At 39.1% G+C, this 14,859-nt stretch overlaps 1 protein-coding gene across 1 annotated transcript in view; it reads right to left on the bottom strand.

The window, feature by feature from the left end:
• necab3 (N-terminal EF-hand calcium binding protein 3) overlaps window positions 1–14,859 on the bottom strand; it is a 44,784-nt gene that overhangs the window by 8,730 nt on the left and 21,195 nt on the right. Inside the window, exons 6-8 of the mRNA XM_004547643.4 lie at window positions 14,687–14,823; window positions 11,429–11,550; window positions 7,139–7,218 (exon numbers count right to left, since the gene is read on the bottom strand). Of these exons, the coding sequence (XP_004547700.1) occupies window positions 7,139–7,218; window positions 11,429–11,550; window positions 14,687–14,823 (339 nt within the window). The remainder of the gene's footprint in view (window positions 1–7,138; window positions 7,219–11,428; window positions 11,551–14,686; window positions 14,824–14,859) is intronic.

The following is a 14,859-nucleotide window of genomic DNA, read 5'->3' as shown; positions in this document are numbered from 1 at the left end:
CCTGCCAACAAGTTTTTTCAAAAAGGTCTCAAAGACTTTAGAGTCAGACCTGTTACAGATCGTCAACTTTTCTTTATTATCAGGTGTGTTTCCAGAATCACTAAAAACTGCTGTAATCAAACCTATACTGAAAAAGGACAATCTTGACAAGACACAAATGAACAACTACAGGCCGATCTCAAATCTCCCGTTTTTAAGTAAGATCATTGAAAAAGCAGTTTCCCAACAGCTCAGTTACTTCTTAAAACAGAATAATTGCTACGATGCCTTCCAGTCAGGTTTTAGACAGAACCACAGCACTGAAACTGCTCTGACCAAAGTGTTTAATGACATATGTCTGAATACAGACAGTGGAAAAATGTCAGTCCTAGTTTTACTGGATCTCAGTGCAGCATTTGATACAGTTGACCACAACATATTACTCAAACGACTGGAGAACTGGACAGGTCTTTCAGGAACTGTACTAAACTGGTTCAAAACATACGTAGAAAACAGGAAATACTTTGTATCAATAGGTAACTTCACATCTGAGCAGACAAGTATCACATGTGGAGTTCCCCAAGGTTCCATCTTGGGACCCCTTCTGTTTAACATCTACATGCTCCCACTGGCACAGATTATAAACAACAACAAAATAAACTATCACAGCTATGCAGATGACACACAAATATATATCACAATGTCACCAGGAGACCGAGGCCCTGTACAGGCTCTTGGTAAATGCATTGAGGAAATCAATGACTGGTTGTGCCACAATTTTCTCCAGCTAAACAAAAACAAAACTGAGGTAATAGTCTTTGGCGCCAAAGAAAAACGATTACAGGTCACCAGAGAACTTCAATCTATACATCTAAAAACCACAAACCAGGCGAGAAATTTGGGTGTAGTGATGGATGCAGACCTAAACTTAGAAAAACACATTAAGACAATAACAAAGTCAGCTTACTATCACCTCAAGAATATATCAAGGATAAAAGATCTGATGTCTCAACAGGACCTGGAAAAACTAGTCCATGCATTCATCTTTAGTAGGCTTGATTACTGTAACAGCATCTTTACAGGTCTACCTAAAAAATCAGTCAGACAACTACAGCTCATTCAGAACTCTGCTGCTCGAGTCCTCACTAAGACCAAAAAAGTGGACCACATCAGTCCAGCTCTGAGGTCCTTACACTGGCTGCCTGTCCGTCAGAGGATAGACTTTAAAGTTCTGATGCTGGCCTATAAAGCTCTGAATGGTTTAGGACCAAAATACATCAATGACCTCCTGACCCAGTATGAACCATCCAGATCCCTCAGGTCATCTGGATCCGGTCTTTTATCAGTTCCCAGAGTCAGAACCAGACACGGAGAAGCTGCATTCAGCTTTTATGCTCCTTATATCTGGAACAAACTCCCAGAAAGCATCAGATCAGCTGAAACACTCAGTTTATTTAAATCCAGGTTGAAGACTCACCTGTTCTCAGCTGCATTTGAATAAAGCACCAAATCCACACTTTAAGCTTAAATTTCAAAACTTACATTTAACTACTGATTTTATCTACTGTTCTGATTTTATCTGTTTTGATTTTATATACTGTTGTTTGTTTGTTAATTAGTTAGTTAGTTTATTTGCTTGTTTTATTCAATTTTAAATCATGCTTTTTATTTGTTCTTGTTTCTAATGTCTCTGTAAAGCACTTTGAATCACCTTGTTGTTGAATTGTGCTATACAAATAAACTTGCCTTGCCTTGCCTTGCCTATACTGTTATAGTTTTTAATTATATAACAATGCAGAAGTTATAAAATGAACAAAAACACACCAAATAACCTAATTTACACATTTATTTGCACAGGTGTCTAAGAACTGATAAATAGGATACATTTATTTTTTTTCCACAGTGCACGATCTGATTTTTCTTTGGTTTTATGTAATTTGTCACAATCTTTCACAACAGCTACTTGTCCAAAACAGGGTAATAAAGGTAACAAGTAGAGAATAGAAAATCTATCACTTTCAATTTTTGGAACCATATCCTAGTGATGAATGTAGTCTATGAGAGTATTATGTTATTGATAATAAAATATAATAAATGAAAAAGAACAACAAGCTCTCTGTGATAAAGGTTACGGTTCTTGTGTGTGCACATTTACGAACACATAAAACATAACCTTTGAAGCACAAACTCATTCTGCTGCATTTGAGAGAGCAGTGAATATGAGGGAGATGGACAGAAGAAGTGTGTGATGCTGGCAGCACTGAGGTGTGGGGATGGATATTGCACTCAGTACATCCTGCAGGTTATGAATTGCTTTGATATTGCTCTCTGAGTCTCTCTGAGTTGACAAAACTGAGGAGAGAAAAATGGTCCAAGTGAAAGGATGAACATTAGAAACTGTGAAAAGCAGGAGTTAATAAACAAAAGAACAGACAGAAGAAAGGAGATGGAGCATAAGATGAGGCAGTAGAGCGTGAAAAAGGGTTTGGGATGATGTAGTGAGAATGGGTTACATGATGAGAGCGATGTGACTTTGTGTTTGACAGACAAAGATTGTAGAATTCCATTTAGAAAAGCAGTATTTTATCTTGCGAGTCTAACCATTTTCTTTTTGATCACACACACAATGAATATATAAAAATGTACAATAAACATCATAATCAACAATTCAGAGATGAAACATTTCTGATTGAAAATATACTCCATGTTTGGACTGTTTTTTTGCACCTGGTTGCATACTGATAAAAAAAACAATATTAAATGGTCTAGTTGTGGATTTCTTTGATGATATGTATAATCTGAAATCATTTATACTTGTATATACCCATATACTAGGGGTGCAACGATACACAAAATTCACGGTTCGGTTCGATACTTTGGTGTCACGGTTCGATATTTTTTCAATACAAAAAAAATGTTCATGCCTTTTTAATTTGTCATTTATTAAACTTATAAATATATATTTTAACTCAAAAGTACAGTTTTTAAATTTAATGTTGCTGAAACAAAAGTAATTAAAAAAATTAATATCTGATTGAGGAATCACTCATCTTTGGAAAAGAGAGTTTATTACAGAGAAATGGCTCTTTCCAAAATAAAAGCAATACTATACACTTCTTCTGGGCTATATTCTCAGCAGCATATTGTAGCGGGTCAGGGCTGTTCGGGGTTCTGTTTGTACAGTTATGTTTTGTTTATGTTGCCATAGTGACGGGTGACGCCCTCTCGCTGCGACGGTGTGTCCTTCCGGGGTCAGAGGGCGCCCTGTGTGTTGTTTTTTTTTAAACTTTATTTAACAAACAATGAGTATACAACATACGAACAGATGAAGTATACAAAACAACAGAACATGAACACAAAAAGCCAAGGGTAAAAGAAAAAGGTAACAATTATAGGAATACACACAAAATTTCACATACATATATTGTTTTGAGAGCCTTTTTGTTGGTGGAGTCTGATATTGATTGTATGTACATTTCCACATGGGCGCCTTGTGTGTTGTTGTTGTTGCTGTGCGGTTGCCGCGCTGCGCCAAAAGAAGGCACCTGGGCATTTGTGTGGGGTAATGGGGTCGTCGGGGACGACTGACCCCTTAGGTGGGGGCTATGTAGCGGGTCAGGGCTGTTCCGGGTTCTGTTTGTACAGTTATGTTTTGTTTATGCTTGCCATAGTGACGGGTGACGCCCTCTCGCTGCGACGGTGTGTCCTTCCGGGGTCAGAGGGCGCCCTGTGTGTTGTTGTTGTTGTTGCTGTGCGGTTGCCGCGCTGAGCAGTTAGCTAGCGGCAGTGTTCTTCTGCAGATGTCAATAAACGGCTGTGCTCCCTGGCTAGCTCACGGGAAGCAAGACCAAACGACACCTCCGTCTCCTCCTTGTCTGAGCTCGCCACAATATTAAACATATCAGGTCCCCATAAGGAGAATCATGTGCTAACGGCTGTCTAAATGACTCGGGTAAAGTTTGTAGCATGCTTGTTGTTGTTTTTGTCTGCTTCCACTTGTCTTTGCACTAGGATGATGTCGGCGTAAATGTGCAGTCATATTCGTTGTGTTCCCACTAGTGCTGTCAGCGTTAATCTCGTTGAAATGATGTTAACGCCACAACACGGCAAATCTCCGTTAACGAGCTACCCTTGATCGCCCGTGCGTGGGGCTAGACGGGCTAGACGGCCAACACGTTAACGAGCTAACTGCGCTAACACACTAGTTCCCACCCATGTAATTGAACATTGCGTGGCACATCCAACATACTGTTTTACTTTAGTCCATGACGCGCTTACCTTCAGGGTCATACGTCACATGAAAACCAAAATAATTCCAAACGCCAGATCTGAATGAGGGTGGGGGAGGTTCAATTTGCCATGTTGCAAGGAGAGCTTAACTTCTGTCTCGCTAGCTTGCCCTGCGCTCTTCCTTCTGGCAATGCTGTCTGTGCTGAACGCTCAGTGGATCTGCGCTCGACAGTGCAACCTAGGCGGAGTAGTCGAACGCAGATTCACTGAGCGCTCAACACAGACAGCATAGTCAGAAGGAAAGTTGATAAAATAAATTACAAATTTTGTATTGTTCGATACATATGCGTACCGAACCGAAAGCACTGTATCGAACGGTTCAATATCGATACGAGTATTGTTGCACCCCTACTATATACCTATACCGTGTACAGCTGCCTTGAACCTGGCACTCGACGTGTTGTTTTTGGAATTCACTTTGGCCATAAAACTGTCAAAAGGACTAATTGAAATGATAGATGATAAAGGTCTGGGAAGAAAACCCAGAAAGTTATGTAAGACAAGTCCTGACGATCAAAAAGAGAACAAATATATGTAAGATCGACATATATGGATTGTTGAAAAACACTGACAAACATATTAAATTGATATTTGTAAAATTGGGAAAATACAAATAGTTTAAACTTAAAACCAAATAAGTGAAAAGTTACCCAGCAACAGGAGGAGGGGTTATGGTCACCTATAAAAGAAGGGTCAGATATATGCCTCCCTCCACCTTATTCTGTCTGTGTCTTTGTACTCTGTGGTTTTCTTTACTTGCTTTGCTATGTGTTCTGTTCTGTATACTGTGATGTACTGTTTTGCTGTTCATATGATTCTGTTCAATGAATTGTGCTTCAAGAATTCTACTCTTTTCTAGAGGATCTATTTGAGTGGTTTTATTTTAAAAAGCTGGATCTCCACGTCATTGGCTGGATAATGTTTTTCATGTTGGCTTTAAAGTCCTGTGAGTATTTTATAGATGATGCTACAGAGACAACCACAAATCTAAAGAGCCGTTTTATTTCTCATTATAAGGGCTAATATTCTGTGGCTCGAAGCAAAATTATGTTTGAAAAAGGAATGCATTAGGGATTTCTATTTTGTACATTCTCTGCATAATTCATCACCGGTTGTTTAGTATAAAACATGTTCAGAAAAAAAGGAGTGGGAAGGGCTTTATTGTCTGATATATTATTTTATTTCTTGGTTAATTCCATTACCGGTTCAACAAAGTTAATGGATTCAGTGCTGATGATTGCTCCATATTTGTATTCACAGGAAGGTTATGCATTCATTTCTTCTGTCGGTGAACACCAAGACCAGCATAGCACAGTATGAAGGCGTTTTAGTCTTATTTGTTTAACCTTCAGAGAATCAATATATTGTCATAACTAACAAAGTGTTATTGTTTTGTACAGTAATTTTTAAAACAATTATAAGCTGCTGTCCAAGTTAAAATACTTTGTAATGAATATAAATAACTATAGAGATTATTTGGACAGTAAAAGACTTATTATGGTGGTATTATCTACATGCATGCTGCCTGTCTCCTACACTTCACTGTTTAGACTCTGTGTATCACAGTTCTTTGTTTTTCTCTTCAATTTTGTTGTCCAGTACAGATCACTGTGTACCTTACAGTCTCGTTCCTTGGTCTTTATTAAACCTAGGGAAACAATAGCACCGGTATATTTTTATGTATGATATATTCACTTTCTTGTGTGCCATTATTTGCATATTGTCCACCATGTTAGCTATGACTGCTTGAGAGAAATTTATAATAGACTCGATACAACCCCTGGCCTCAAGGGAAAATTGACCAGTTGGTGAATGGTTTCTGGAGGTTGGTGGCTGTTGCTAGGTGATATATAAGGTGCTGCACCAAAAACTTCCTTGTGACTACAGTTTGCCACGGTCATCTGTAGTTTACATGTTAACTAATTAGCAAAACTAGCAAATTGTGATGCAGACCGGAAACAGAGAAGGTTCACCTTCAAAATAAAAGCTGTGGCACACAGCTGTAGGTATGTGTAGGTCCTCAGTCATCCAGGTCATGGTAATCTAAAGAGCTTGGAAAGGAAAGCGATTGGATTTGGAAGTTTCACAAAGACGTTTCGCCTCTCATGTGAGAAGCTTTTTCCAGTTCTATATCTGGGATCTCCTTAGATCACAGAGTTGTAGCCAACCACATTTCAAAAGGTGCAACTGTTCTTTAAAGGCAAACTGTCTTCATTTCTGGTTTGAGTCACACTTTAACAGTTCCACTCCCACTCGGAGAGAAGTTGGTGAGTGCTTGCAGCCAAATTGGCATCTTTCATGGTAATTACAAGTAACTGCAGCAATGAAGCAATTACTAAGAGGCTTTTGCTAACTGGTCAAGGAATACATGTTCTTCTTGTGTGACTGGCGGTTGTCAGGGTCTCTCTGACTTCCTGAAATGGACCTCTGTACTGTGTTGCTGGTGGTGCTTTAATCAAACCTGATAAAACTATTGTTAGCTGTGCAGACATTTTTATGAACAGAATTCCTAAAATGTTTTCTTGCAAACCAAGTTACCTTACAGTCTTATTGACCATGTGATCACATCCAGCTCATTAAAATGGAAAATGCAAATTTGAGGATTTAAAATAACAGTTATTAAACAAGTAAATGACATGACTGTGGCTATACAGACTTATAGTTTAAGGGCAGAAAACCATGAGGGCAGAAAATCATTAAAATGCTCAAAAGATCCATTGCACAGAATTGTAGAAACTCAAGTTTGTTACTGAGATTTTAGCAAAGAACTAGAACTAGTCACTGTGGGAGCAAATAACATACTTCAAAGTTTGAAAAGTGTTTTGCTGTCCACTCTAAAATATAGCCTACATAAGGAAAGTTCTCCTACCTGACACTCCAGTTTATCCAAAAGTTGCTGCAGCCTATTGATCTGAGAACACCAGTTCTCTCCATCTTCCATGTTGACACCTGGAAAAACACAGTGCTAAATCATCAGATTGGTTTTTGAGTAAGTGCATAGCTACATACAGTAACATATTTATCAAAACAGATTTGGATGGTCTGTTTGTACTATAAAATTGGGTTAGAATAGAGAATTCAACATTCTTTCTGTGTTCAAGCCTTTCATTCCTATAGGACAAAGACATCTTGTCAAAGCAAAAATAAAGCACCTTGAGGCAAGGTTGTTGTAAATTTGTCACCTCATAAATAAAATTGAATTATATAAAATTGAATTGAAATTCAAAAGGATGAAGGATTCAGGATGCAAGAACATTTGAAAGAAGGCATAATACACCCCTGACATTGAAAATACTGTATCTGAAAACAGAATATTGAAAACTGATTTTAAATCTCATTCTGTCATTTCAGAATCACAAGTTTAGTCTATCAATAATAGTGAATAAGAAACAAATGAGGGCAAACCTAAAGCGTTTACCTCTAGAATTTGTTAATAGTATCATGGTCGGTGAAAACTTGAGGGAATACTCACTGTCTGCACTTATTATGCATAACACAAACAGCAGTAATGAGGATAATACTTTTCTACAACACAGAGCACAATGTACCTCAGGTACAAACGATACAAAGTGCACCTCTTTATTGTTAAACTTTTGTAAAAACTATAACATTTATACTGTTGCTAAATTACTGTACTCTGGCAGAGTTAGCAGATTTCAAGATAACCTTGATGTATTTACAGCATGTAGCAGATATTAAAGAAAAAAACAACAATATTTTCCAAGATGTTGTTTTTTCCAAATCCTGTGAATATGCATAAATTCAGCCTGATGACAAATGTGTTACAGTTAAACCCCGTTTGCAGCGTTTGCCAATATATTCCATCCTCCGCCCCGAAAAAGTATTAAAACACATCACTCTGTGTTTTGGTATTGTGATGAAAAATCTTTATATTGAATCATTCATAATACTGAAATTCCAACTACTGTGCAAGTTTATTAGAAAATAATCTGTAGCAAATTATCTTCTTTTTGGGGCTGCTCCCATTAGTGGTCGTCACAGCGGATCATTTGTCTTCATCTCCCTCGCATCCACTTCTGTAACACCAACCCTCTGCATCTCCTCCTTGACTATATCCACGAGTCTTCTATCTTTTCCTTCTCCCGGGCAGCTCCATATCCAAAGTGTCTACTGTTCCTCTGTGTACATGTTCAAACTATCTTTGCCATGTTTCCAAACCACTCAACCTGATCTGACCCTCTGATATATTCATTTTGAAAATCTTAGCATCTTCAGCTCTGCCATCTGCGGTTCTGACACCTGTGTTTTTGTTAGTGTCACCTTTTCCAAACCATACATCATGGCAGGTCTAACTACCTAACTTTGCCTTCCACTCTTACTGCTATCGTTCTGTCACATCTCCATCCACCCAGCCTGCCCTCTTGTGTATTCTGACCACAGGTATTTAAACTCATCCACCTTCAATACTTCTACTCCTTGTATTGTCACATTTTCTTCTCATTCACACTCTCATCTGACTTTCCAGTTCATACTTCCATCTCTTCAGGTCCTTTTCTACCTTCTCCCTAATCTCAATAAAGATCACAATGTCATCTACAAACATTATAGCACATGGAAACTCCTGCCAGTAGTCATCTGTCATCCTGTCCATCACCACTGCAAACAAGAAGGGTTCAGAGCTGATCCCTGATCTAATCTCACACTCTTCTTGAACTAAACTGTCACTCTTACCGCACATCTTACCACCGTCCTGCTGTTCTCATACATTCCTGGCACCACCCTCACAAACGTCTCTGTCACTCCTGACTTCCTTATGCAGTAGCCTACCACAGTTCCTCTCTGTGGCACCCTATTGTAAGCTTTCTCTAGATCCCAAGAGACAGAAAAGAAACTATTTCATGTTGTTTGAGGAACTACATAGTTTATAGGTTTTTGTTCTTTTGATTTTTTAAGCAATTCCACAAATACATGACAAGTTTCAGTTTTAAGTAAAACCAAATTGGCCTTGTGTTGATAGACATAACCAGAATAAATGAGAGCAATATTGTTATAACCCCAGCAGGACCTGCTGTAATATTGCCCCAGTGGGTGGGCCTTGCTGTCCAGCCTTAGGTGCCATCCTTGAGTGTAGCTGATTCTACTTGGCAATTAGGCCAGAGTGCTTAAGGCTGGCACTAGAGAGGAGAGCTCTAGTGACAGTCTGCCTTTTTGTTTTGCAGCTTGTGAGCTGTGTATTACTGCTGCTTGCTTCTGTTCTGTGAAGAGGAGAGTTATTGGTCATTTAACCTTTTTTTTTACTTCTTTAATTAGTTACCAACATCTGGGTTTTGTAATTTTTTCTTTCCTTTGATGGTGCAAGAAGCTTGTCTGTCTCTTTTAGTTTAATTATTAATAAAATAATTTATTTTGTTGCCAATTTTGCCTCTTTGTCTCCTTTTTTCAATATGGTTACATTGTGTTACATTCCCACATCTCTTGGTCATTTATGGAAACATAAATGTCCAAGAGATTGCTCGGATCTTTCAGCTGACACTGAAAGATCACCTAATACTTTGTTGATTTTGTTCTATAAGAAATTGTTATCATTATTATTAAGTTACAAATACTGCACCTAAGCGCTGGTGGCAAATGACTGAGAAAAAAAGGAAGCCAATAAGTTGACGTCTGGTGTTCCCTTCTTTTGCTACAGACAACAAACAATTTAAAAAGACCATATTTCACTTTTAGCAATTTAAGTCTACAGGGTGGGCCATTTATATGGATACACAGTAATAACATGGGAATGATTGGTGATATTAAAGTCCTGTTTGTGGCACATTAGTATATGTGAGGGGGCAAACTCCTCAAGATGGGTGGTGACCATGGTGGCCATGGAGCGGATTGAAATCGTGTTGATATCTGGTGAACACAGTAACCGGGTCATTGCAGCAGATTTCAATGCAAGACACCCTACAAGACCACCCATCTCCCATGCTACAGTTAGCAAACTGCTTGCTAAGTTTCGTGAAACTGGTTCAGTGTTGGATTTGCCAAAATGTGGACGCAAGAAAACTGCCACTAATGAAGAAACATCAGTGGCTGTGTTAGCTTCATTCAGCAAGAGCCCACAGCGTAGCACTCGCCGCATGTCACTGGAGAGTGGCATTAGTCGAACATCCCTTCGGCGGATATTAGCTACTCACAAATGGCACCCTTACAAACTCCAGCTACTGCAGCATCTCAATGAGGATGACCCAGATCGGCGTACAGAATTTGCAGAATGGGCAAAACAAAAATTGGAACAGAACCCTTAGTTCACGCAGAAGATTTTGTTCAGTGATGAGGCAAACTTATGTGAATGGTGAAGTTAACAAACAAAGCCACCGCTATTGGTCTGACACTAACCTACATTGGATGGATCCCTCCAAGAAGTGGTTTGGTGTGGTATATGGGGTACAACAATAGTGGGTCCATTCTTCAACAATGGAAACCTCAAGGCCACTGGATATTTGAAATTGCTACATGATGATGTGTTTCCCTCTTTATGCACTGAAGCTGGCACGTTCCCTGAGTTTTTCCAGCAAGATGGTGCACCACCACATTATGGGTGCCAGGTCCGAGCATTCCTAGATGAACACTTTCCTGGAAAGTGGATTGGTCGTCGTGGGCCAGTTGAATGGCCCCCAAGGTCTCCCGATCTGACCCCCTTAGACTTTTATCTTTGGGGTCATCTGAAGGCAATTGTCTATGGTGTGAAGATACGAGATGTGCAGCACCTGAAACTATGGATACTGGATGCCTGTGCTGGCATTTCTCCTGCGGTGTTGCTATCAGTGTGTGAAGAGTGGGAGAAGAGGGTTGCATTGACAATCCAACACAATGGGCAGCACATTGAACACATTTTATAAGTGGTCAGAAACTTGTAAATAACTCATGAAAGAATAAAGTTACGTTGTAACCAAGCACACCATTGTTTTTCTTGTGACATTACCAATAAGTTTGATGTGTCACATGGCCCTCTTCCTATTGAAAAAACAAAAGTTGTATCCAAGATGGCCGACTTCTACATGGCCACCATAGTCACCACCCATCTTGAGGAGTTTGCCCCCTCACATATACTAATGTGCCACAAACAGGACTTTAATATCACCAATCATTCCCATTTTATTACGGTGTATCCATATAAATGGCCCACCCTGTACTTTGTTGTTCCTCTTACCCATGGTCAGGATGCCAGTGCAGGGATCTGATGGAGAGAGGCACAGGTTATTATGGACCCTGCGACCACAGCGCCTGCCATTTCTCTGTATTGCTGTCAGCTCTGGCGCCTTTACTTCTCTCCTGCCATGACAGCAGTGGAAATCCAGCGAGACAAACATCAGAGAGAAAGACAGCAACTGTCAGAGCAATGTGGAAAAAACCTCTTAAAATATAGCAAACAGGGGAAGTCACATGGGAAAATATGAAGCATATATAGAACGAAACATTGGAAGGAATAGAGGAGATTGAGGGGCCAGAGAATGCAAAGAGAGGAAGAAAAATATGTGGAGAATGATACATTAATAATTGATTCCAATCAGAAACTGAGATAGGTTAATGTATGATGCAAGAGACACAGCATAATCAATGGCACAAAGACACACAAAGAGACATCCAGAATAGAGGTGAAAACAGCTTATTATCCCACAGGGTAAAGATTTAAGGGGGACAGACACTTACACTTACTCCTTTCCTCAATCACACATATGCACACACACACACACACACACACACACACACACACACACACACACACACACACACACACACACACACACATACTATCTATATCTCTGTTATAGATGGAAAAGTGTTTGCTGTGCTAAATGCAGAGTGTCAAGGGCAGGATGTTAAGCACTCTGTAGTCATGAGGGTGTGACAATCGAGATAGTGTGTCTGTGTGTGTGTGGTGTGTGTGTGTGTGTGTGTGTGTGTGTGTGTGTGTGTGTGTGTGTGTGTGTGTGTGTGTGAAGACTTTGATTTAGTTATGTATGTGTGTGTGGCTCTCTGTGTGTCTAAATGCTTCTGCGCGTTTGTTTGTACTTGGTAGTGTGAGCCAGTGTCTCCCTCCTTTTGTTTTGTTGTTATGTGTGCACGTTAATACGTGTGTATGTGTCTACGTGTGTGTGTGTGCAGGATCATGCTGACAGCGCAGAGGGAGTGCATTGCTAGGAGGTTATCATGCTGAGAACAGCCTGGAGCCCAAAGGCCACTGCAACCACCATAAATCTACTGCAGTGAAGCAAAGGAGAGAGAAATAAGCTGTTTGTTGTTTAACTCAATATGTCTCTAATTCTGTCACTCACACACACACACTCACTGTGTCTGTCCAAATCTATATCTGCTTGAGCAATATTAAAAGTGTCTGACCAAAAAGCTCCGTGTTATGTTCATTTGTACAGGCCTTCTTTCCTTTCTCCAATTCATCTTAGGCTCTCTGTATCATTCTGCTATCCATTTACTTCTTTTTTCTGCTTTGCTTTCTCTCTCTTAGTGAATTACTGTCTATATATGTCACTGCTACCAATATCATCCTTTAGCCTTGTTCCCTTGCTCTGCCTCCCCCAGTCAACTCTCAATAATTCACCCTGGCTATAATCACTCTATTATCTTCAATAATGCCAGCGTGGCACCCAGAGGTAAGAAAAGAGACAACCCAGGCTGCGATTAGTGCTACCAAATTATTTAGCCATGAAAAATGTAGAAAAGTATCCTTATTATTTTAAATGAGAACAGTTAGTGTTGCCAAAGCATTAGTCATAATCTTGACCTGTGCTGACACAGACTTCTACTCATTAAATGCCTAGATGGATCGTGTTTGCCAAATTCTTAATTGGTGACAGCAGTTTATTTGTGTTTTTATTCCATGACCTTCATTTACATTTAATGAAAGCATTAAGGTCTTTGACAGAAATTCTGAATTTCAAACAGTCTACCTATTAGTGAGGCATCTGTTTGAAAGCCTGTGAGAATACAGTAAATTCAAAGCTTTCTGCTCAAAGGCATGTCTTGAAAGAAAGCTTCATGATACAGCATTGATTAAGTGAATTTCTTGCTTAAAAGTATTGCTTAGACCAATGCTAACTGTTTTTTTCATACCTGGTTGTGCTAATAATGAATTATGGAAGTTTTCTGTTGACACAATTAAAAAATAGTATGTGTGTATTTCTTGAAGCAGTTTGCATTAGCAGTAGTAGTCTTGAAATGCTGTGGTTGAATATTTTTTAAAGAGAGATTATAAAGTGAGATATTAGTAAAACATTGTTGAATGATTAAAGAGAGAAAAACATTCTGAGTTATTATGGTGCACTGTATATAAAAATATAGGATTATTATATTAAATTACACAGAGCATCATGGTACGACAGAATGCAAAGTCTAGCAGAGAAATCATCCCTCCAGCATGAGTCATTTTTCTCCTTCAGCTAACAAACACGCTGGCTTATACCACACCTCACTAAGCAGTATGAACATATATGCAGCATTTCCTCTGTTAGATCCATCATTACCACACTGTGTAGACTGGAATGAGTTCTTAGATGCGTTTTATTCATTTTAGTTTGGACTGTCTGCTGCACATCTCAGTTGGGCTGAACTTATTTAACCACTGCATTAAGAAAAACAAAACACAAACAAAAAAACCTTTAAATGTTCTCCTTTCCTTTAGTGTAAAAATCATTCTTAAAAAACAGCCGAGGAACATCATAAGAATGATGCAAGCGCAACAAATTCTAAAATCTGAAAAATCAAAGAGAAGCATCAGCACGTCCCCTCGGCTCAAGCAGCTTCTATGTGTTGTGGTAAGTGAGAGGAAAAAAGTAATGCGCTTTTATAACTAATGATGCTTCAGGCTTCTGGCTCACATGTAATTAACAGTTCAGACAACAATTCTCATAGTGTGATCCACTCTGCAATAAAATACTTGGTACAAAATACAGTGTCACTCTCGAAAGTATGCACTGTGTTTCTACATACTTTGCAAGTCCATCCAGTGGGCAACAAAAGAGGACTAATTCTGACAACTCTGTCATACCTAAACCACCGACCATGTTCCAATCTACATATAAAAGTAGAAGCAGAAGCCTTAATTAACTGGAATTAAAGATTTACAACAGTGAAATTACATTTAAAATATATGCAGCATAGAAAAGCATGACTGTACTCCCTTTCTGTGCAGTGTTGCAGCAGAATTTTAAAGTTGTAAAGTAAAGTTGAGTTAAAAATTCTAAATTTTCATTAGAACAGCATCTATGAAAAAAAACCACAAGGTAATCCTTATACCTGAGTTTAGCATTACAGCACCAGTCATCAGAAATGCTGTTGCTCATAAGTTCTCTACTTAAATTACGACTAAGACTTTAATAGTATGTAAACAGTGTTGAATAAAATGTAACAAATAACAGAAAACACAAAATACTGTATCACATAGTGTACTAACGGGGCAGGGCTGCTCTGCTCTTCCACAGCCTCCATGGCACACTGCAGGGACCTCTGTAAAGAAAGCAGCTGACTAGATGTCTCCCTTAGCATGAATCTGGTGACAAACTGACCCAACACGCTGGCACCTTGGTACTCCTGAGAAAGAGAGCGACAAACAGAACAAAGGGTTAA

This window comes from Maylandia zebra, linkage group LG5, assembly GCF_041146795.1.
Source record: "Maylandia zebra isolate NMK-2024a linkage group LG5, Mzebra_GT3a, whole genome shotgun sequence".
Classification (NCBI taxonomy): domain Eukaryota; kingdom Metazoa; phylum Chordata; class Actinopteri; order Cichliformes; family Cichlidae; genus Maylandia; species Maylandia zebra.
Note: the sequence above shows the minus strand (reverse complement) of the source record. Positions and strands in the feature narration are given on the sequence as shown.